The 24,843-nt window shown below is 47.0% G+C and overlaps 1 protein-coding gene across 7 annotated transcripts in view; it reads right to left on the reverse strand.

Annotated features, from left to right (window-relative positions):
* Positions 1-3,693: 3,693 nt before the first annotated feature.
* Positions 3,694-24,843, reverse strand: part of GOLGA3 (golgin A3) — a 46,724-nt gene continuing 25,574 nt past the window's right edge. For 6 of the 7 annotated variants that reach the window (XM_070629416.1, XM_070629418.1, XM_070629417.1 and 3 more), the window contains 15 exons: positions 23,530-23,691; positions 22,819-23,187; positions 21,592-21,669; positions 20,236-20,499; positions 19,397-19,491; positions 18,437-18,653; positions 15,932-16,075; positions 14,982-15,179; positions 13,959-14,075; positions 11,269-11,408; positions 10,468-10,600; positions 10,122-10,244; positions 9,178-9,342; positions 8,135-8,298; positions 3,694-7,250 (listed from right to left, as the gene is read on the reverse strand). In XM_070629416.1, coding sequence (XP_070485517.1) covers positions 7,031-7,250; positions 8,135-8,298; positions 9,178-9,342; positions 10,122-10,244; positions 10,468-10,600; positions 11,269-11,408; positions 13,959-14,075; positions 14,982-15,179; positions 15,932-16,075; positions 18,437-18,653; positions 19,397-19,491; positions 20,236-20,499; positions 21,592-21,669; positions 22,819-23,187; positions 23,530-23,691 — 2,589 coding nt within the window. In that variant the 3' untranslated portion in view covers positions 3,694-7,030. Of the gene's footprint in view, positions 7,251-8,134; positions 8,299-9,131; positions 9,343-10,121; positions 10,245-10,467; positions 10,601-11,268; positions 11,409-13,958; positions 14,076-14,981; positions 15,180-15,931; positions 16,076-18,436; positions 18,654-19,396; positions 19,492-20,235; positions 20,500-21,591; positions 21,670-22,818; positions 23,188-23,529; positions 23,692-24,843 lie in introns of all 7 variants that reach the window. The other variant, XR_011542511.1, reaches the window with a different exon arrangement.

The following is a 24,843-nucleotide window of genomic DNA, read 5'->3' on the forward strand; positions in this document are numbered from 1 at the left end:
AGGGCAGGTTTGGTCTAATTCCTAACTGTGGTTTGTCTAACTCCAACCCTAATCCCTAACTCCATTTATGACACCAGATCACAAGAGGGCCAGGGACCGAGTCAGCCCCCTCCCCATGATTGAGTGGGGAGGTCCAGTTTTCACATGGGTCTTGAATATCCTTTCAGTGAGAGAAGGAAAAGCGTGTGAAACAGTCGCATATGATGTTACACGAGGTGGGACTCTAGTCAGGAAAGCAACCAGGTGATTTAAGAGGGGAATGTAGTCCTGGGAGTGATAAGGGACAGCCATAGCAGGAAGCCCCTGGGACCCTCAGAGGAGGGCACTAGAGCCCAGAGATGAAGATGCAGCCACTGAGGAAGCCTCGCTGGGAGGGGAGCCTGGAAATTTCATTTGCAGATTAGCGAAGGGGTTATTCTACACAAAAGCATCAGGTTCTTGCAGAATTTTAAAAGGGCTTCAGTAAGGGTAGATATTTACTCCTAATTCATAAATCTGCTCTGCTAGCAGTGTTCTGTTTTGGTTGACTATATGTAGCCACCATTTCTACACCAAATTAGCAAGGAAGGAAATCCTCCAACTGGTATTTGTTTACGTCTCTAAAGTCACTTAAGTAGGCTAAGTGAGGCTCATCTGTTCCATGAAATCCACGTGCTGAGGGGGATAAGAGCCCCAAGTGCCCTATAATCTAGTAGGAGAAATAGGGACTCTCCAGAAATTATTATAATAAAAAGAAAGGTGATGCAAAATGCTATAGACTTAATTCCGTATATGTAAATGCACACAGGGAAGGGTCATGTTGAGTTGGGAACAACCAGGGAAGGACTTATAAAGGAGACAGCAGTTCAGCTAGGCCTGTTTTCTGCTCACTGTCGCATCTCTAGGGAACAGCAGTGTGCGGCAGTCCCACCTCTGCAATAGTCCACAGCCCTTCCTAGGTCCACTGACGTGCTGAGAGCGTCAGATCTGCCCTGGTATGGGTGTGTTCACAGCTCTGAACCATCAAATGCTACAGATCAGGTTTCTTCCCCAAGCAGAGCTGGTTTTTAAATAGCTCTGGGTATAGTGCTTGACATCCACAAGCACTCAGACATCTGCCTAGTGAGATACAGCATGGGAAGTAAGCGAAAACGTCCAGGCAAGGCATGGGGCCCTGCCGGCCTGCAGCAGGTGCTGGCGCTGGTCAGGAGAGAGTATGTCATGTTGCAATAACAAATAACCTCCAAGTCTGAAGAGGTGTGGAGAACAAGATTATTTCTTGCTCTTACTTCCTGCTATTGCGGGTCAGCCGCTGCTGGGTGCTCTCACTGACAGGTACCACTCTAGTGATGCTGTGCATATGGCAGAGGGTTTTGCAGCAGCCAGTCAATGCTCTGGCCCAGAAGGGACACACCCCATATGCCATCTCATTGGCTCAAGCCAGCCAAGCTTCCTACCCGAGTGTCCATCTGCAATCTCCCCAGAAGGCAGAGGAGGAAGACTATTTGATGGAGAGCACTAGTGATTACTGCAGAACTCAGTAACAGTTGAATGAACTAAGAAGAAAAGCTAGAGAGGTTGGTTTGGGCCAGATTATAGAGCATTTGAAAGCCAAGCTGTGTGCGCTGAACTTGATCCTGTGGGATCAGTGGATCATTAGAATGAATGAGCAAACATGTGCTTCAGACAGGAGTGGGAGGAAGAGGATTCTGAAGGCCGGGAGACTGTTACCGGCTGGCTCCATAACTAAGCCGGCTTCTAAGCCAGTGCAGAGGAAGAAGGGGCACAAAGCAGAGACACAGAAGGAGCTGTGGGCGTGGGCTGGGCTGGGCCAGTGACAGGAAGAACACCGAGGATGGCGAACCTTGAGGGTTAGGACACCAGAGTAACATAACAGCTTTCCACAGAGAGACTGAAGTACTGGGAATATCACTTTGAAATGTCCATCAAGTATTTAGAAATGCACATTTAAAACTCATTTAAAGCTCACATACAAATTGAAGTGTCCTGTGAAACCCTTTATAAGCAGAGTACTATCCCTCTGTGGAGTTCTGACCCAGATTATGTGTAAAAGGCCGACAAATCATTTCTTCCAGCGATTCTCAGAGAAGTGGAGGAGAGCTGAGTAGATGAGGACCTCTAGGTGCTTCCTGAAGCCACTGCCCTCCCTCCTCCAGGTGCTGCCATGAGCGACACTTCAGCCTGGCCCAGAAGCACGCTGTTCTGGAGGGACATCGCTGCCCTGCTTGAGGTGCTACCTCCAGCCCAGAGAGGAGCCTGGACATGAGAAAGACCTGTCACAGGAATTCTGTCCCACACGAAAGAGGCACACAAAGGGATCTTCAACACAGGTTAATATCTTCCCTTGTTCCCAGGAAAAAGGTGTTCGCAAACTATACTTTTTACCAGAATCTGCAACATTCATTGTCAAGTGAAAACATGCATCAAGGAAAGCAGAATTCCAATAAATGCTGCTCTGGTTTTACAAGTTACTGATGGCTGAGAATTCCTTCTTGTCTAGGTAAGGCTCAGACACTCTTCCAATAGCTATCATGTTTATCCATTACACTGGATGGCAGTGCCATAAATAACCCTAGTCATACTCCCGACATAATGTGTACGAGGTACGAGATTTCTGAGTGACCTGGTGATTTTTAAACACCGAGCCTCCCATCAGAGGTAAGTCCTTGGTCCTACACTCAACACACCTTTCTGCCAGGACTTGCCACCCCTCTGAGCCAGGGAGCAGCTGCGCCTGTAAAGCTGCGCCCACACTACTTTTGTAACACCCACTGTACAACACTATGAGGATGTAGCCCAGAATATCTATTTGATGAAGGAGATACAGCTTAAAAAATAACCCATTAACTAGTTAGTTCAGTGCCTGCAAATGTTTAGCAACTTTATAGGTAAAAGGAAAAGGTTCAGATACATATAACTGTTCACTTCATGATTACTCTAGGGAAAAAAATCATTGCATCCTCAGTATTTCAGGAAGTTAAGGTCACAAAAGGAGGTGGTCAGGGAATCGTCATTCAGATCTGACCCTTGGTTACAGAAGCTAATACAGTGGAGTCATGGGAAAAAAATGCGTAAATTCCACCACAAAATCAAATCTGTGATCACTGGCTCACTTTGCTTCTTCTGTATATTTTTTTTCCCATGCTGTGTAGTAATAACATTTAACTGAAGGCTCTCTACACCTGCTTACTTTTATTGATCAAAAACAAAGTCTGGATGAAAAAGTCAGGTGAAACTGGGGAGCCACAAAATAGAGACTTAGAGTCATGGTCCATTTGCTGTCAACGAATGACGATGAGTAGAGGCCTGTGGCTAGATGGCGGTGCCAAGGACAGGGAGCACGTGGGTGCACGTCTACAGCCTCAGGAGCAGCTGCCAGCCTTTTCTCAGTTTGCTCAGAGGGACGTCCCCTGTGGTTCCCATACACACTTCCCTCCTTTATACTTACTTGCATATGGTAACAAGTGAAGTGTGACTAACAGGGAAGAGACAGGGAGAGATGCTACTGTTCTGCTGTGGTCCAAAGCAACCACAACAAGTTAGATTTCACAGCCTGTCTAAAACTTTGGCAGAACAGTAAAATTCTCTTTTAAGACATGTATTTGAACAGAGTTTGTAACAACATGAGATAAAAGTTGCTCCAAAATATGACAATATAAATATTAAAATGAAGCCCCCAATGAAATATGAAAATCTTTAACAAAAAATAGTTTATTGCACAAAATTTAAGGAATTCCCAAGCACGCTTAAATTTATAAAAAATCAACATGCTTTTTAAAGTTACAATTTGTTTTGCATGGCGACACCTTTCCCTTGAACAGCCCCAACCTGAGGACTCCCTTTTATGAGGAAATTTTTAATAGAAATGAATAACTTAAAACCACCGAGTTTTCTAGACCCTCTAAAACATTACCCTCAAGGATCCTCTTATAACCTGAGACCACCATACAATGAGATTTGCCTGAAATGTGGATTCAATCAACTTGCTTGAATAAGGCTCAGAATGTCTCACACATTGCAGCATTATTCATGTCAAAGGGATCCTTGAGGAAGGCTCAAGGACATTTCTCTTTCAGATACACTGGTCCCTTTCACTACTAGAAATCTTTACACACGACACTGAATTTTTGTTTAAAAAAATACTCACGGAAGTAGGAATATATGTCATGGTGACTTTGCAGGCTGATGGCTTTTGTGATATCCCTATACCAAAAAGTCTTTAAACTGAGAAAGAGGTGAATGAGAATCTTCCTAATACAGAGTACCGCAGGCTGTCTTCCTGGCAGGCCCAGTCCCGTTACCTGGACCCCAGGCCAGTAAGAGCCATTTCATATCCTATCAAAAACACTCCCTGTTAGACCTTCCAAATAGTAGAACAAAGGTGTATAAATCTTTAAGATCCGTGGCATCTATCTGACGTGTACCGTGGAAAAATCAATGATAACCACACTGCAGTAAGGTTTTTTTGGAACATGAGAAAAACAAGTAACGATACCACAAAGCGTCCGAGCCAACATTCTCTGCAGTGAAGACATGATGCACAGTGTTCATCGTACAAGAGGGATAATATACACCAATGAAATGCAGTGGCCAGCCTGTTTTTATAAATACTCCACACTTGACTGTTTTCCATGAGTAAATTCCTAATTCTCACTTCTGCCAATAGAAGAATATTTCAAACATTATTCACTGAAGAATCTAGCTCTGAGAGGTAGAAGTGCCAGTAAAATCCCTTGGAGATAGGAAAAAAAAAAACCCTCAACAAATCAAAAGCAGGCAATTTAGAAATCCAGCTTCCTCTTTCGGGTGACTTGTTAAGGAAGCCCAAAGGCGATGTCAGCTTGAACACAAGGCCCCAGATGGGCAACAGCGGGCCATACGTGAAAGCCCCAGGAGCACAGTGGGCCAGGGGACAGCCAGAGAGCTCAGACCACAGACAGGCTGGGCACTTGTGGAACTGAAAGATGGGGACTGACAAAGTGGGTACAGGATGACGACAGAAAGCCAGAGGAGGTGTGGCTGCTGAAAGCGTGCACACACATGCACACACACACACATGCACACGGAGGGTAACTAAAGTACGGAAAAAGGGGTGAGGAACAGAGATTGGCTTTCACGTGATGGAAACATTCAAAATTAGCTTATCCCTTCCTAAGAACAATTATACACAGTGAACGGCATTCACTGGAAGACCTTCTGGAAGCAAGGAGAGAGAAAGCAGCTACAGGATGAGACTAAGTGTTATTTCTTGGTTTTAAAATTAAACCAGGATAATGCAGCCAAAGTAAATAAGAACGTAAATTACCATTTTTCTTTTCTAATGGTACAAAAACAATTTTGTCAAAACCGATTTCCAAGGTAAGATGAAAAGTAGGATGTAATTATAATGAAGTTTTCAAGTACTAATATTAACCCTGTACAAATGATACATGTATTTTAGAAGTTCCAAAACTTGCTAGGGAATTTTTTTTAAACACTAAACATCTTTGAGGTTAATGCTACTTTAACCTTACCAATTAACCCGCTAACAGCATATTATAAGAAAACACAAACAGCTTAAAAATACCATACTGTTTTCTCCACAAAAGAGACACAAGTAATATATCAACATGAGCATATCTGGCCTGATCAGTCACACTTCAAAACTTCATCTTCAGACCAGCAGATCTGCACAGGAGGCCATGTGGACCCATTCTCTCTCTTCTCTAACTTATAATAATAAATACTATTTTAGATTTTCTTAGCAAAATAGGAGGACAAACTTAGAAACCTCAAGTCTCACAGTCAGTTTCTGCAGTGTTTAAGTATTTCAGGTGGAAAAACGTATGCAATTAAATCTCACATACTTAGGGTGCCTGATTTCAAATAAGGCATTCTACTATGGAGAGCAGGGGACAGCTCAGTCACCTTTCCCCAGACTGCTGACTTGTCCCTTCTAGAAACCTCACTGCTCTCTAGACAAGGGTTTAAAGGACCTTCTAAGCCATCTGAAGTCACCACGGAGTCCAGCTTTTCTCTTGATGACCACACAGGCCCTGGTGGACATTTTCATGTGGGGTACAGAGTGCAAGGCCTGGAGGAGCCTTGTCACCTGGGTTGGAGCCCTGCAGAGAGCTCTACCCTCTCCTCTTCCTCCTCACCGTTCTCTCCTCTCCTGTGGCCTCTCCCCACACCTCACAGGTCAGTGTGTGGTGACCTCAGCGTCCATGTGGGCATCCTGGTGGCTGCCAGGAATGCCCAGGGGTCAGCAAAGGTGAGTGAGGCTGCGCGGGGCCAGGGGTCAGATGGGTGGGCATCGTGCGCTTGTGACAAGGAAAAGGCCCTCAAAAATAAAGTGAAACAAAAACAACAAAAAACCCTCTCTAAGAATATTTGGTTTTAGAAGGCAGAGTAAATAAGATAATTATATTTCTTAAAATATAATTTCTGACTGATATCCCTAAATCCTACATGTACATTATTTCCTGACAGCAGATTTTCAAAAGGCAATCAATCAAAAGACAATTCGAGTCATTCTTAAATAATGCGAGCATATACTTTTTAAAGATTAGATTATGATTTTCTGTATTTATATACACATCCTATGGTGGGATGGCTATTGAAAATAAAATAAAATAGAAACCAAAGGTGCAAATAAAGTTTCCTTTCTGCAGGGAGGTAAAGCTCTCACTGAACCAAAGAAGAATGTGAGAAACCAGACCCGGCCGTGTTTCCACCAGGGATGAGCTGGTTGGCGTTACCCTCAGAGAGCAGCGTCTACTGTCACTTGTAAGATTCTCCTTCTGCAAATAACCCTTCAGACACATTCAAAAATTTCTCACTGAGATCTGAACTAAGTTTTTAAGATTTGGTCATTTTGTGGGAAAAGCTAGTTGTGATCTGGAAACGACGATTTCTCTAACCTTTGCCTCTTGTTCTGTTATTTTACTCCTTGGAAAGGCAAACACAAAACTTAAATTTCACCTCTTAGAAAAACATAGAGGACATGGTCAAATAAATAATATTGATAAGAGAATATTCCTCTGGGTAGTTACAAACACTCGGGGTGGGGATGCTCGGCAGTCGCTGCTCCAAGCCCTTCTCTGGAGGTCCCCCTCTGGCTGTGTCGCTCTGTGTCTCCCCTGGGGTTGGCGTGATCCTCGGGGAGAGCGGGGCCAGCAGCAGGGTCCCCCTGAGTCCACGAGGACAGCGACTCATGCACAGTGACGGTATGAGCCTCCATCTGGCGCTGCAGGCTGTCCATCTCCTGCCTGGGGAGACAGGGGAGGCAAAGGAAGAAACACCAGTCAGAGGAGAATCAGGAAAGACACCGCTGCTTCTCCAAGACGCAGCGGCCATCACGGACACCAATCCTAACAAGCTTGAACTGGACAGCAGTTTGCTCATGCATCTGTGGTGACTTCAGGGACCAACAGAACTTCTCTACTTGGACCAGCAACACTGATGTAGTCACAGAACTTAAGGGACTATTGGGCATTTTTCTCTGTACCGTGCAGAGGCCAACAGGCTGCAAGCCTCCGCACACACAGGCTTCTGATCAGGGAAAATGTGGGAAAGACAGAGTCAAGGGTCACACATGGCTTCCACTCACAGGGTCAAAAAAGATGTCACCATGTGGCCACACCCTCCAAACATTGGCCTCACGCTGGCAGGTGCCAGATGTCCAGTTTTGGTGTTTCTTTTTTTTTTGAGGAAGATTAGCCCTGAGCTAACATCTGCCGCCAATCCTCCTCTTTTTGCTGAGGAAGACTGGCCCTGAGCTAACATCTGCCCATCTTCCTCTACTTTATGTGTGGGATGCCTGCCACAGTATGGCTTGCCAAGTGGTGCCATGTCTGTACCCGGGATCCAAACCAGCGAACCCCGGGCCGCTGAAGTGGAACAACCGGGCTGGCCCCTAGTTTTGGTGTTTCTAAGGGCTCAGGTCCTGGTGACTTAAGGTCTTCTCAGGGTAATTTAGCTCTAGGCAATTCTCACCTTACAATATGGATGGAGAGGCTGAGTGGCCCCACTTAACACACTTAACAGCCTTTGCTGAGCATTCAATGCTGGCAACAAGGAAGATTCTTCCAAGTTAAACATGCAATTTATTTTTAAAGACTAAGCGAAACGGAGAACAGAACACAGATCATACTTCAGTTGCTGGAGACAGCTGTTGAGGTTCTTGAGGGGCTCCTTGCTCACGGCAGGTGGGGGCCTTAGCAGCTCCTCGAGCAGCGAGGCTGGAACGGGGCAGTCGGGAATCTTAACTGGCGTCACTGGGCTGGAAGAGCTGGCCTCGCCTTTCAGTTCCTTTCTCTGATTTTAAAAGCACAGTTAGCTCTCACTTGAGGCTGATACCACTGCCCCCTCCCCTACTTGGTCTGTGACATCACAAGAACTTTCAGAATTGCCTCCCCAGCTCCACACATGTCTTCCAGGAAGGCACGTCCCCCTCATCCTGTACCAGCAGAGCTGGCAGGCATGGGAGTTGAGGAAATGCCGGCTGAATAAAAGGCCATCTTCCTAAGGCACGTAACAGAGCACAAACAATGCAGTCCACTCCTGAGGAGGACAGAGCTGAATCCCAAAGGAGAACTCCCATGTGGGGCTTCCAAGAAAGACCATGTCCTTAACTCTGAGTTACCCTAAGAAATTAAGTCAATTTTCCAACTCCATAAGACTCCCCTGTCTAGGACTTCAAACTTTTTCCAGGGACAGGGAAATGATGCTAAATAAACCTCTGAGTCTGAGCAACTTCATTGGACCTGGAATATATTTGTATAGACTGAGTAGAGAAACAAATGCCAGGTAGGCAGAGTCTGAGCAGAGCTCGTGATGGCAGCTTCAGGGGTCCCTGGGCCCCCAAGTCCATTCTGACAGCTGCTGTGTGCCTGCTGGGCTCGCCTAGTGGGCTGGGTGCTCTTGTTAACACATGCAAAGAATCCCCTCATTTGGTTTATAAAGCATATTATAATAAAATGGCATCTGAATTCATAAAAAGCAAACATTCTGTTGGAAAAGACACCAAAATAACATCATTTGACCTACTGTCTGAGCAGAATACTCCACCATCATTTATTTTCACTCAATAGTTGCTCAATGATGGTTAAATATAAGTTTATGTCTGAATGACTAGAAAATCCACCAACCTCTTGCCCAAACAAATTGACCTGAAAGGGGTGGGGAGCCTGATACCGTCTTTGCTGTACCACGTCGCAGGTCTAGCTTGAGCTGCTGGTTTTGCTGGAGTAGAGTCTTCATGTTGTTCTTCAGTTCAGACACTTTAGCTTGAAGCATGAATTTATCTTTCTGGGTCATGGACAGATCTTCCCGCACCATCTCCAACTCAGATTTTATATTCTAAAGTGAAGTCATAGATTTTTAAAAGCAAAAAGATCTTAAACACACTGCTAACATCTTAGTTTGTACGTCACAATTCTAAGAGGCTAAAAATAGAACTCTGATTTTTATGTGATGAAGCACATGATGTCCCATCTCAGCACAACTTCCTCTCCAGCAGGCTAGCCTGTGAAACATCCAGTTATATTCATGTCCTCAATGTTCTCATCCAAATTTCAGAGCCTCTGCTGAGGAACCAGTAGTATTCCTATGTCCACGTTCTACAATGAACTCCAAGAGTCATCTGTTTAAATTTCGAGGTCAGCTACTAGAATAAGCCTAACCATTACTAAGAAACAACATAAATCAATTCTAATTGTTACTCAAGCCATCCACTTACAAAGAGGAATCTTAGCAAGAGAGATGTTCCTGATCCTTTCCTCAAATAGTCAAGACTACACATATATTTCTTCACAGAGAAGTTTATCATAGGTTGGTGAACTTTTCACATGTACTCTCATTTATTGGACTTAATGAGATCCTATTCCTGACATATTTCACACAGCTCAGCCCAGGGCATGGTCTCCGGTCAGCCTCCTTCAGCTAGGTGACCTGGTCTTCTTTCTGAAATGGGATAACGTCTACAGAATGGTTTGGTGGGAGCATTCAATTTATTGAGAACTCCTGCTACATACTTAGCATGCTGCCTGGCACAGTAGGTGGACTCATGTTAGGATTATCAACTACCTTATGAAATGCTGCCTCTGATTTCTGCCCCATGGCCTTTCTACAACAGATACCTGTAACAGCTGCTGTATTCCATCCACTTCTTTTTTATTCTGCTGTTCAGTCAAGTCCAGCTGCTGCTTCAAGGATTGGATTTCTCTCTCTTTCTGATCCACCTCCCATTTGAGATTTTCCATCTAGAGGGAAAAAGCCACATGACCAAAAGAATTTTAAAGTAGCTTTCTTGCACTATAAAATTGCTCTAACTAGATCTCTGTGTATCGTTTAATATCATACTTAGAAAAAATAAATATCCCTTTCCAAGTAGACAGGGAATGAAGGAATTGAATCTGTCAACCAGCAGAGTCTAGCTCTGTAAGTCCTGTTAACTGCAGGTGTAAAGCTGCCCGGGCTGGTCACCTCTTGGTTTCCTACAGGCTGCTTGCTCAGCTGCTCATCCAGCTGCTTCTGCAGGAGCTGAAGCTGGGTCCGGGCTTCTGCCAGCTCCACCTGGAACTGTGCTATTTCCTGGGAATGTTTCCCCTCCTGAATCCTAGGATAAAAACAAGGAAGAACGAAATTACAGCCTTCTTCTAACTTACCCTCCCACTCTGAGAATCTTGTCAGTTGAATGCTATCCGTCCTGGCTAAGGCTCATGATGACAAAAACTCACATACTGCTTGCCTTGGGCAGAGACTGTTTTAGGAGCTTTGCGATGCACTGTCTTGACTAACCTTCACAAAACCCCCTGAGAGGGATGCTTTGTTAGCTCATTTTACAGATCTCGGTGGGAGGGAAAGGGCCACAGGGATCAGTGCATGTGCAGTGCCTAACATGCATCCCTGCACGTGAGTAAGTGGAGGCTGCCCTAAGCGGAGCCTACAGTGAGCCTCGGTGGGGGGGACAGCCCTTGGGGAAAGTGTTCCTCACACTGGGGCTCTCTCTGTTGTCAACTAGGACAAGCAAGGTGCAGAGTAGGGACAGCAGTGTCAGGAAGGAAATTTTCAAGTTAAGCTACAGGCTTCTTGAGACAGGAATCAGATATATTCTCCTTCTTAGATGTGCCTCCAGAGTACTCAGCGACTTGCTAAAACATACATGACTTTAACGTGAATGTCCTGGTTACAGACGGCGGAGAAGAATCCTCATGAGGACATCTGGTGGTGGCGCTCCCGCCCACCCCAGAACAAAGCTGACCCTCTGCCTGCCCGGACACTCACTGCAGACCATCGGCCTCTGCCTGCAGCTTCTGCACCAGGTGTTCCTTGGCCTGCAGCTCCTTTTTCACCTCGCTCAGCTCTAAGGTGGCGGCCTTAAAATGGCGGCGGTTATGCCCTGCTTCTGCCTTGGCAGCAGCAACCTAGAGGAAAGGGACCAGCACCATCAGAAAAAGGGCAAGACCAACGCAGAGTGCCGAGTGCGGCATTCGCACCAGGGAGCCCGCCCAGCCCCACTCATGTCCCAGCGCTCTTGCAGGTTTCTCTTCCAAAGCTTTTCAAGTTCCCCACGAAGAGTCAAAGTACCTAACACATGCTTGCAAGGGAATACAGCTGCTACCTCCTGTTGAATGAACAAACATGCTCAAGGTTTTCTTGGTGTAAACAGTTTTTATAGTCTTATTCAAGTATATCTACATATTTCTCTCTTTTTTGGGGGGGGGGGGTGGTGGTGAGGAAGATTGGCCCTGAGCTAGTATCTGTGCCCATCTTCCTCTATTTTGTAGGTGGGACACTGCCACAGCGTGCCTTGATGAGTGCTGTGTAGGTCAGAGCCTGGGATCCAAACCACAAACCCTGGGCCACCAAAGCAAAACACGAACTTAACCACTACGCCACTGAGCTGGCCCTTGCTTATTTCTTATTAAATTTATTTATAGCTCATGTATTTTGGGAGAAATCTACTTTTCCATCATACCATCTAACTGTAATTAAGTTATTGATTATTACCCATTTATGATATACCTAGACTTTTCCTAGATGACAATAGTTTCTCTCAAGGTTTCCAAGGAGACAAGCAAATTCTCAAAAACAAAATTTTCCATTTTCTTTTCCAATAATTTAGTTTTCTAGTTTAATCCCACTAGCAAGCACTTCATTTAAAAAAGTTTTAATGAAAATAAGTGACAGAGGAATATAGAAAGAACTCTTATAAACAAGTTTAAAAAAAAACTCCAATAGAAGATATTAACAGTGATTGTCACTGGGTAGAGATTCAAAATAACCTGTACTTCAATCTTCTTTCACTTTTTTTTTTTACTACCATGTACTATTTTTACAACCAGGACAACCAGACTAACTGTATTTAGAGAAATAAATAAGCATCGTTCACAATTAGTGCCTTTAAAAAAGAGACATCAAGTCACATATACATCATCTTCCCGTAGCACTTTTAGTTATGAGTTTCCTAGCTATGACTTCTTTAGGGTGAGAATAAAATTAGTAAGTGATACCTGAGCACAGAGCAAAAGCTAAGGCAGGGAACAGAGAAGCAGAGCTCAGAGCTGTCAGACCCACAGCTGCTCCTCGCGAGGATTCAACACTGACTGCAGATGAGGCAGATGTGAGCCAAGAACAAGCCAATAATTATTCACATTAAAATATTCTTATCAGGGGCTGGCCCCGTGGCCAAGTGGTTAAGTTCGCGCGCTCTGCTGCAGGCAGCCCAGTGTTTCGTTGGTTCGAATCCTGGGCGTGGACATGGCACTGCTCATTAAACCACGCTGAGGCAGCGTCCCACATGCCGCAACTAGAAGGACCCACAACGAAGAATACACAACTATGTACTGGGGGGCTTTGGGGAGAAAAAAGAAAAAAATAAAATCTCTAAAAAAAAAAAAAATTCTTATCGTATCCTAAAACTAGTAGTACTGTCTCATCCAAAAAATAAAGATCAATTTTTCTATCTCTATTATATCATCATGAAGAAATTTCTAAAGGACATGATATAACCCAGGTCACGCTCACTCTTGCACACACGTGCACACGGCAAACATGTTCTGAGCATGTGCTCAGTTCAGGCAATGGGGACATGAGGGTAAATAAGCCAAAGCCCTCATCCCAGGAGGCTTACATTCTAACCAGGAAAAAGGCCTCCAGCAGCAGCAGACAGGGCTGGTGATGGGCACATGCAGAGGCTGAGGTCTACTCTAGCTTGCAGTGGGGGCAGGGCAGGCCTCTCTGCTGGATGGCAAGAGGAGGAGCCCATGAAGAAAACTGCTCCCTATGCAGAAAACGGCAAAGGGCCTATACAACCATCTCTCCTGGTGGCTTTTTAACACAAATGGGGTCATAATTGTTCTGCAGTTTGCTTTTTTCTTTTTTTTTTTTTGAGGACGATTAGCCCTGAGCTAACATCTCCTGTCAATCCTCCTCTTTTTGCTGAGGAAGACAGACCATGAGCTAACATCCGTGTCCATCTTTCTCTGCTTTATATGTGGGACACCTACCCCAGCATGGCTTGATGAGCGGTGCCATGTCTGCACCCAGGATACAAACCGGCGAACTCTGGGCCACCAAAGTGGAACGTACGTACTGAACCGCTGTGCCACCGGGCTGGCCCTGCAGTTTGCTTTTCTAAGTCAACACTACATGCGAGATATCTTTCTCTGGCAAAACACGCATCTATGGAGCTCCATGCACATGTCTTAGACACACACACCCAGGTCTCAGTTTAATCTAAGCCCACCCTTCTACTTATGAACATCAGGGCTCTCTCTAGGCTCTCACTGTCACCAACACTGTGATGACACCTTTGTTCTTGGACACGTTAGCAAACGTATTCAAACAGTAATCTCCCGGAAGGGAACTGATGTGTCGAGGGTACCCATATTCAGTTTTTAGATATTGAAAAATTGCATTCCAAAGGGTGTATGAAGTTACAATTTAAAACCAGTTGGAAGTTGGTCACACACCTGTTCCTTGAGGTTGTGCACTTTCACCTTTTCTTTGTCTAACGCGGCTTGTAAGGCTTGGACAAGCTGCTTCATCTGGCGGTCCTCCTCCTCTTTGCGCTGCAAAACTGCCTGCACCTACAGCACATTGCAGGAGAGATAAGCAAGGAAGGACATCAAATTTCAAAATCCTGCAGAGCCACAGGAGAAAGCACGGGCCACTCTGATCAGCACTATGCGGGGAATCTAGCAAGACAGTGGCACACATCACATTACGATACCAACTAGTGTACAATTCAGGAAAGTAGGGAGAATTCCATTGCTGGAGAATATTGTTATAAGAAATCTGAGATAGCAGGAGCATGATCACATGATCGTACACAAGTATATGGCCAGGAACCCAAAAGATTCATATAAATTAGGGTTTCTAAATGTAAATGCCTCCGTGGTGAGACAGGCAATGCAGGGTGGTGAGGCAGCAGGTATGAGAATGGCGGGTAAGCTCTCTAACGGGTGGATAATTCAAGGCAGAGGGCATTTGGCCGCTGACCATTTGAAGAGTTCCCTGAACGCCTAGCCTTCTCCTCAGTCCCCAGAGAGGCTGCAGAGCCTGAGGAGCTGAGAATAGGGTCTGAAGCGAGAGCCCTGCCAGGGTTCAAACCCCAGTTCTGAATCACACGAGGCCCTCAGGTAAGTGTCCCTTAGGTACAGTGCTATTGCCTTAAGCTGGGAAATGGTCCCATCTGCAGCACTGGGAGTCACCCACCCACAGGGAGACTAATGGACTGAGCACAGTACTTCCACAACTTAGTTATGGGGGAGTTAGAATCTCCCCAGCTCTACTGCCCACCTGAGGGCTGGGAGATGGGGCTTGGGACTTCCCCAGACTCTCTGAGCCTCTGTTTCCACAGCTCTAAGGTGAGGGTGTAACACTTCCTTGCAGGTGACCGTCACGATGAAATACAGACCATACAGGCTGACATTCAGAGTGCTACCTAGCCTATAGCAAGTCTCCTCCTGCTTCTGGTAAATGAGTTTCAATACCTGAAGATTCAACTGAACTAGGTCTGCTTCCCTCTTGGCCAGCGCTGTTTCTAAGATGCTGTTGTGTTCCCGCAAAGCTGCGTTAGACTGTCCGAGGCCTGTAAGCTTCCCTCTTTCATGCTCTAATTCAAGAGCCAACTTCTTATTCGACTCCTCAAGGCGCTTTATCTTCCTCCTAAAGCCTCTGGATTCTTGAAGCTGAAACAAATCAAAGTCACTGTGAAGTTATGCAATTATGTGTTCTGGGTAATGGAGCTATCACACACCAGAAACAAAACTGCTTAACTAAAACACAACGACAAACAACCCGCAAACCACACAGGATGCAGCACACCCTCACTTCATGGCTGGGAGGCCTGCAGCGGCCACAGTCAGTTCCTTCCCTCACCCCCACAGCCAAGAGCCCAGCTTTCTCCTGGGGACCACATGCTTCTGGAGCACATTCAAGGTCAGAGCCCAGGTGGGCATGGAACTGAGTGTGACACAGAGATGGTGAACAATGCATGTGGCCCTGCAGTTCCTGACAGAACATCTTGGGACCTCAGGACCCTGTGGAGAGCCCTTGGTGACATCTGCTGCGTGGCGCATAACGTGAAGCCACAACTGTCTCTGGGTCTGAGAGTTCTGTGGAGTTCTTTTAAAAGTTTATGCCAGTCTGAGCTGCGTTTCTTGCATTCTAACCAGGAGTAGGACTGCCACTAAGAACTCTGACAACCACCACACTGGAGAGGCAGTGAGCACAATCGTCCTTGCCAGAGTTGGTGTCACCACGCATGTGGGCTGGTCAGAGATCCAGAGAAGCAGTCAGACTGTGCATGGAAATGCAGGGTGGTGATGCCGAGCATGCAGGCTGGTTCTGACTCTCCAGGGCCCCTTTCTCTCTGCACCAGAGCTGCACCTGGGGCAGCATGGCTTGTCCACTCACTGTGCGACAATGGAGCTCAGCCTACCTCGTCCTCCAGTTCCAGCACCTTCTCCCGGTACTCCTCCAACTCTTGGCTGGTCATGGCGATGACCTCCTGGAGCTCCTTCTCCAGCATCATCTTGCTGTGGCCGACTGTCTGCAGCTCCACCTCCAGGGCCTGGATTCTCTCCTGACAGCCAGGACAGGAAGGTGGATTTGGTCATGGGTTTCCACACGGCTGCGTGACAGGTGCTGACCTCCCTCCCTGCGTAGCCCTGCATCGTACCTATACGAGGCTGCTGACCACACTCGACAGGTGACGTGCTCCTGACAGCACTTCCCTTCCCTTTAATGGACTTAACTAACCAACTAGAGCATGCACATAGTAAGGACTCACAAACAAAATAACTTTTTCAGTTAAATGCTTTGAAAATACAAAAACATTTTGACTTACAGATGAGAGCTATAAATTAGTATCTGTGACAAGTAAGGCCCACCAGGTAACACTACACGTGTCTGCATGCACATGCATATGTGCACACACGTGGACACATACACGCACAGGTGTGCAACACATGTGTGAACATGCATGTACATGGATACACATGCTTGCTACTGCTATGGTGCAGGCACTTTTGTGAAGTGAAGTGTCTCTTCACTTAGCCATCCTAAGGAGGAGGTTCTGTAATTTACCTCATTTTGGTCTCATTTTACTGAGGATCAAAAAGGTGAGTAAACTGCCAAAGGTCCCCACCTTACAAGTAGTGAAGTGCAGACTGAACCAGGGTTTTGGCTCTTGGGCTGTGCTGCTCAGTTGCCACAGGTCGCGCAACAAGGAGGGGGATGACAGATCCTACAAGGCATTTACATCCTACCACTGGGACCGTGTAAGCCAAAGAATTAAGAACACAAACAGAAATACTCTAAAGTAGAAGAGAAACTACATTTGAATAAATTCTCCCCTCTCAACATTTTATCAAGTCAGCAGGTGAGAAGGAGTATTTAATTTATTCACTTTGGTAAGAAAACACCATGCTATGAAATAATCTCTTCCTACTCGTAAATTCTTAAATGGAGAAGACATAGAAACAAACTTCATGTAAGAAGAAATAGAACTGCCAAACGTAAGTAAAATGACTCAAACTGGAGAGTTAACAAATGAAATGCAAATTAATTTACTCAGGAAGAATTTCACACCTACTGGCAAAGTGAAAGGAAACAGTGGTTAGATCCAAAGCTGGCAGGGATGTGGGGAGACCAGGACACTCATTTCCTAGGGACAGAGTGACACTGGGAGGCTCTGAGCAAGTCTGAGAGGGTTTATCACATGAACACAAACCCCCTGACAAGCTAAGAGCTCCTGTCCTGCTTCCCCGTCCTCCACCCTTCTCATGGATGCCATCCACTCCTGTTTATCCTAACAATAATCCAAAAGCAAACGGATTTTTGCCTCGGGATGCCAACAGAGGAAGAGCGCTCCCTCCCCCATGTCCAGGGTCCCTCTTCCTTCCGAACTTGAGCATCTTACAGCCAATTCTATCCTGCTATGACCTCCTTCCCTGATTCTTCCAGAATGATGCCACGGTGTCTGTCAGCAGAGCCACCTGCAATACACCCTCAACCTGGATGCTGGGGGCCACCTGCCCACTCCGCAGCTCCTGGCCCACCCTGCGCTCACACATACAGCTTTCCCTCTAGGTGACCACCCAGTGCCACTGGTTGCTGCCACCTCAGAGATGCCTCCCCATCCGCCCCTCCTGTTTCCTATTTTGCTGCCTTTGTTTAGTTCTCGTCACTGCTCAGCTGCTGCAGGAGAGTCCAGCTGGTCTCCCTGTCACAGCCTCTCCTGGCCTCAGCCGTCCTTCAACCACTGCCCATCAGTGTCCTACCGACAGGAGAGTGAGCATCTCTCTCTGTCACATGCAGTCTGTTCTCTGTAACATGCAAGATCAAGTCCAAACTCCCCACCCAGCCCCTTCGCCCTCCCCAGCTATGCAGACGCACCACACAGCATCTCGCTGCATGCCTTGCACAGAAGCACTCCTCTGCTGAGATGCCCCCTGTCCACTCCAATGCCTCCTGCTTATTCAAGACCAGTTCAAATGTCGCCTCCTCCAAAAAGCTTTTCTGGGCTCTCCAAATGCCCTGAACCCTCTCAGGCCCCTCTCACGCTGCTCACAGTACTTCATCGGCTCACAGAAATTCCTCCCCATACACTGAAGGGGCAGAGAAGGACAGGAGCGAGCAAGGAGACCACCTGCGGACCCTGCCTTGCTTCCTCATGGCGAGGACCCAGGTGCCTGAGCCAAGGAAAAAGAGGTGACATCACACACATCACAGGTTTGCAGAGATTGAAGTGAGAACGTATGTGCATTGTGGAGTCCCTAGGCACGTTGATACCATGCAGGGTATTAAAGAAAAGCTGCCCACTTGCTACTTTTGCTTCTCTTTTCTAGACTCTTCCATGACAGTTTCAAATAGGAAATGTCTGTAAATGTCACGTCCCTACACTGAGTCCCCTTGACTGGCCAGGAACAGATGGGTTACCCACGTGCAGAGTGAGGTCACTGCCACTGACGGCTGCCTGGGCTCTCAGCTGGCTCAGCTCTGCCTCTGCGGACTCCTTGGCCGTGAGGGCCTCCTGTAGGCGGCGGCTGAGGATGCCCACGGCGTTCTCGTAAGCCTTGTGTTTGCTCTTCATCTCCTTCTGAGCACTGGTCAGGTCCGAGCCTAGCCGCTTCATCTTCTGTTTCTGTTCGGTGATGGCCCTAGTGCACGACAGAGGAGACAGAGAAGGAAGTCTGAACTCACCTCCAAGGCAATAGCCCCAGCTTTCTAGCACAGAACACCAAGGAAAGGTGAAGTGCGCCTTGGAAGTCCATCCTTATCTGCCCCCAGCTCCCCTCTCTCCAGCGACCGCACTGCCCAGAACCCAATTCCCCAGGACAGGTCCGTGTTAAGTCACCCTGCTCCCCCCTTGGAGCTGTTTAAATGATGTCGTGAGGGAGGGAACAGTCCTCTCCTACCAAATAGAAACGCTTCCAGTGTTCTCGAACAGCAGCAATAAATGCAACCAACAGGTTCACGAGTAAATCACCAGGTGATAAAGCAAAGCAGGGCGGGATGCACATGGGGATGAAAAGGCCCCAGGGCCCCCCTCTGTGTGTGCGTGTGGGGTGGGAAGGACGAATGCAAACGCTGGTCTGTCGGGAGCAGGAGGGGGATGGATACTGCAACAAGCGCACAACACGAAAAATCACACAAAAACACACAAAAGGGGAGGACACTAACACATCCACGTATCTCCGCCAAATCACTAAGGAATCAATCTTCCAGCAGGACACCCTAGGTCTCCCATAAGCAGACCCTGAGCTGCTTCTCCTTGGCAAGGGTTTAATGAACAGTGTCCTCAGGAGTCTCCCTGGCCCCCGGTGGGTGCCACACCCCCAGCAGAGCTCACTGCCCCCTGCGCCTGTGCCCCCAGCCAGCACATATCACACGGCCCACTCACTTTGTGGCTTCTTGCTGCAGCTCTTCTATTTGTTTCTTGAGCACCTCATTGGCCTCTGTAAGAGCAATCATCTGCTCTTTATCAAACTGCAAAGACTTCAAAAGAAGGGAGGAAAAAGACAACATGAGGAACAAAAGCCCTCCCTCTGCAGCTGATTCTCGGACAGCTTCCTGGTGGGTAAACACGCCACTTCAGGACCACCCTTGAGGACATGGGCTTTGAAGAAAATCCTGACAGAGAGGTTTGCCCTTTTTATAAATGATCACTTTATAGAGGTCAAAAGTGTCCTGAGCTGTCTGTGACCGGAGCTTTGGAGGGAATAACTGGGAAGGACCAGCTAAGGGGAAAGCTGCTGGGTTATGTCTCTCACAGGCTCCCACCTTCACACTCGCCCGCCCTCAACCATGGGGACCTTCACACGTGCACATCAAGTCCTGTCGCTGGCTCCCGGCCCGTTGCTGGCTCCCACTGCACTTAAAGCCCAGAGCCTGAACCAGCTGCTGCAGTGCAACCACGGCTGGCCCAGGGCCTTCCTCATGCACCAGGTCACCTGTCTGGGACTTTGTGTGGTCCCCTCAGACTCAGGAGACTCCCTGGCTTTCTGCATGGTGGCTGAACTCTGAACTCAAATGCCAGCTCCCAGAACCCGTCCCTCTAACAGCTGTGCCCACCTCACAGGTGTATCCTGCCCGGACTCACCTGTCTACTCCACTTGGACATGAGCTCCAGGAGGGCCTTGTTCTAGGCTGTCTGCTCAAACCCTCTCCCCATGCCCCCACCCACAGTAAGCCCCCAGGCATATTTGGCTGTACCTTCACAAATCTAACACATGCCCAAACCTGTAAGTGCGTCTCCATCTCGTCCCGCTCCCTCTGCACGGACTGGAGATGCCCTTCGAGATCCGCCATCTGCTGATGGACCTGGGACACTTCCTTCTGCAAGCGTGAATGTTCCATCTCCACGGACTTTTTTTCCCCTTGAAGTTTAATTAACTCTTGCCTCAGCTCCTTCACCTCCGAGTCCAGCCTCTTCTTCGTGGCCTTCAGCTCGCTGATGAGCTGGTCTTTGGAGGTAGCATCCCGCCGGTAGGCCTCCACCATCACCTGCCCAACAAGACAGACGCTTCAGCCAGAGTGGGGTGAGGTCTTTCAAAGGGTCAAATGGCTTAAACAAAAATGCTCACTACTTATCCAGGGCATAACTTTTTGGGGGCTAGAGATAATATATTTCACCAAAACCCAGACACCATCAACTGAGATACAACATTATGCACCTGAACAAGCCTGGGTGATGCAAGGAGCAGTCACGTCAGCTGCTGGGTGCCTGAACTATTGCATCGTCTCCAAGGAATCTGACAATTCCTCTCCCTTCAGTTTCACTGCCTGGCGTCTAACAGTTACTGCCCTTGCTTGTATCTCACTAATAAAATTCAACACCACTTACAACGTTCCCTCAGGGGGTTGTCCCTCCTTAGACCCTTGGCATTTGGCGCCACCTGACACTCATTCCTCCAACAGCAGATGAAAGCTTCATTAACAGAAAATGTACATCACGCCCTTGTGCATACACCATGGCTTATTTCAATGATGGATTATGCTGCAATTTCTTCAAAGACATGTTAAACATAAAACTCAGGGGCCGGCCAGTGGCTGAGTGGTTAAGTTCGCACGTTCCACTTTGGCAGCCCAGGGTTCGCTGGTTTGGATCCTGGATGTGGACCTACACACTGCTCATCAAGCCATGCTGCGGCAGCATTTCACACAGAGGAACCAGAATGTCCTACAACTAGGATATATAACTATGTACTGGGGCTTTGGGGAGAAAAAAAAAAGAGGAAGATTGGCAAGAGATGTTAGCTCAGGGTGAATCTTCCTCACTAAAAAGCATAAAAAAAGAAAAAACAACAGAAAATTCGGCCTACGTGCCAGTGATGCACACTCTCTCTGACATGACAATAGGGCATGATCCTCGCAATCACAGATATCAACCCCACTATGAAAGTGCATCCTGACTTTAGAGATATTAAAATAGGGAGGGATGAGGTGCATATTTTAATCTCTGTGAAGTGCCTTTAAAAATGGAAAGAATCTAGATGTTACCTTCCTCTTACTTTTGTTCCAGTGAAGTGATTAAACCATACAGGATTTTTTTCACACACTTGTTTTACATAAAGAAAACCAACACCACACTTTTACCTTTTGTTGAAGAAACTGTTCCTTTATTTTCTGCGTCTGTTTTTTCAGAGTGGTAGTCTCTTGCTGTAGCTGCTCCACCTACAAAAGACGTGTTTGCAGACATTTCACTGATGGCTCCAGGAGTGCCCTGTGCCTATGAAGGACACACGTGTACAGATGTTAAGCTGATGGCTCAGTTCTACTTCCCAGGGTTAGGTTGACCCTCGGTCCCTGAGTCAGGAAAACAGCCTCCAGGGTTGGAAAGACAGCTTTCCAGTGAGACTGAAATGGCACCACCACTAGACCCTGCTCTGTTTTTAGGATAATAATCTTAATCCAAAGTGTAGCACCAGTGACTTCGTTAATAACAATATAGGCAAAATTCAAATATGATAAATAATGCCTAGTACCACCAAATATCTGTCAGAGTCTTCCAAGTGTCATGGGATGTCCCACTTACTGAACTAATAGGAAAGAATTCCCACAATTCCTCTGAACTACCTCCCCTACTGCATCAATGACCAGCCTCAGTGCATCTACCCGAGAAAGTAACTTACCATGGACAATCTTTACAGAGAAAACGCAGCCTCCTTTAATTTTACCTTCCAAAGACAACATGTTATTGATTTCCTCTTGTACTCAATGCTTATGAAATGGGATTTGCAGACAAAATTATTCCTTGACACTAACTCTACTTCCTGAACACCCTGTAGCTTTCTTCTTCTGTCTGTATTTTTAAACATTCACCTATGTCAAGTCACGTCACAGTGTTAGCACAAGAGCTCCCAACCGTGATGTGCAAGGTCATGTCCACACACATCCGGACCCTCAGGCCATCTCCCTGTCCGCACCACTCACATACTACAACTGTCCTGCCAATGTGACCAGTGGGTCCCACCACAGTCAGGAGCACAGGAAGGAAAAGCCAAAAGTCCATGAAGCTTTTCCCAAGTCTGAGCTCCAAGTCATCTTTGGATAGAAACTTGTTTCTTGGTAGATTACTTTCAAAGCCTCAAACACAACTCGGTTTCCTTGTTCCCGGCATCTATACACCTAGCTCCGAACACAGGACCAGAAGCACACCACCAGCTGGTGCGGGTCCCTTCCCCAAACGAGCCCTGGGCCCTGGCCTGGAAGTATTCTTCCACATTTATAAAACAAGGTGCTCAACAAAAGGAACAAACAATCTGCATTAATTCTTACATGGATAATTTCGATTCATAACAAAATGAGAGCAAACTGCATTACCTGGCTGGTCTTAACGGCTAATTCTTGTCTCAATTGCTCTAAAATTTCCGACGTTTCCTCGGTACCTTCCTCCAAGCGTTTTGCTCCTCTATCAAATTCCTCCCTGGTGCTCTTGGCCGTTTGCAAAGCCACCTCCAAGACAATCTTCTCGTTTTGTAGAAAGCGAATCGTGTCGTCCCTGGAAGCAGCCTCCCCTTGCAATTCCTCCAGCCTGGCCTGCAGCTCGTCATAGTGCGTCTGCAGGTCACCCAGGGACTGCTCCCTGGTGTGCAAGGTCTCCTGTGTCGAGGTGAACTGCTTCAGCAGGTCCAGGTGCTCCTGCTGCAAGGCCTCAAGCTGCTGGTCTCGCTGATGCAAAATCAACTTCACCTGGAAAGAAAGGAACTAGATTCAATATGACTGCTCTTGAATTAAGAGTTTATATTTTTTCCCTGTTTATATTTTAAATAATTTGGATGGACATTCTAGAGGCAGTCTTTTGTATGTCAAGTTCTGGTGCAGAAGAATGCCAATAGAAGCAAACCCCTAGTAGGTCTACAATAGCAGCTGAGTCTGATGAGGTGACATTAAGATGATCCTGACGGACAGACCAATGGACAGCCATGCGAGGACAGCCACGTGTGGCACTGGGGTGTCTATACGAGCCCAGCCACTCAAGGACAGCCACGTGCGGCACTGGGGCATCTATACAAGGCCACAGCAGGTGCTTGCCTGCTCTAACTGCTGCTCTAGGGTAGCTGCCGAGGCCGCCATCTTCTGCAGCTGCTCCTTCTCATCTTCGAACTCTTCCAGCCTCCTCTGCAGATCCTCCTCCACCATCGTTTTTGCCTCTTGAATCTGCACAAACGCGGCTTCCTGGTCCAACATGTCAGCCTGGGCCGAGAAGACAGAGTATTTTTTAAAAAGCAGGATAATCTGACAGCTACAGCAGACTAAGCAGAGAAACCCGTCACTCCAGTGAGAGGCACTCATCCATATCAGCTTCCTCTCCACAACCTGCAAATGGAGGGCCAGGGGCAACAGGGGGCAAAAGGTTGGTGATCTGCTGCCCAAAAGACAGGCCACCTCCACCTACTCCACTGTCCATGGTTCCGTCTGCTGACCCTCGGGTCTGGCCGAAGGAAGAAGAAAGGAGACAACCCAGTTTTAAGAACTGGGATAAAGTGACGGATGAAATCTCCATTTTTGCCGCTTACGTGAAGACAGGTTGTAGCGTGACCCTACTTGTGGGGTGTGATAAATGAACATTCCCTTTCACAGGATTCTCTCTTGGTACCACTTGGTAAAACCAGAGACCTAGAGCCCTGGGACAAATGTGGTTTTCCTTACATTTGACCATGTAGCTAAGACCCAACAGCTAGGTGTTTCTTAGGGAAAAAATGTTAGTTTATAACTTTAGAAGTCTTTTTAGGTCTTTGACATTGAGCCCTTGAAGTATATACTTGACATAACATGATTCTATTCCATCATCCATGTCATTCATGAGGACAAAGACGCACGAAGCAGAGAGATGGGAGACCACACGAGTCACAGGATGCTGACCTTCCAAAGGACGGTGAAAGGTCAGCAACGTTCTCAGCACAAAATTGCCATGGTGTACACCCCTGAGGGCGTATATCTTTTTTATCTTTACTTTTCCCAACAAGTCTACTAAGTAGGTTTTATTATCCTCATTTTACAAAACAGGGAACAAGGCTCTGAGAGGTTAAGAAATCATCTGGGGTCTCACAATTATAAAAGAGAACAGGTCAGAGCTACTGCTCCCCACTACCTTGGAAATACTCTGCGGAAGCAGCTGGCCAAAATCATAACTACTTCATACGGTTGTTGGAGGATTAAATAGTAACGCAGGTTGAGTGCTCAAGAAAATGCTGGGTACCAGCTCCATGGCCAAGTGATTAAGTTCGCACGCTCTGATTCGGGGGCCCAGGGTTTCCCAGTTGGGATCCTGGGTGTGGACATGGCACCGTTCATTGGGCCATGCTGAGGCAGCATCCCACATGCCACAACTAGAAGGACCCACAA

This window comes from Equus przewalskii, chromosome 7 (genome assembly GCF_037783145.1).
Source record: "Equus przewalskii isolate Varuska chromosome 7, EquPr2, whole genome shotgun sequence".
Classification (NCBI taxonomy): domain Eukaryota; kingdom Metazoa; phylum Chordata; class Mammalia; order Perissodactyla; family Equidae; genus Equus; species Equus przewalskii.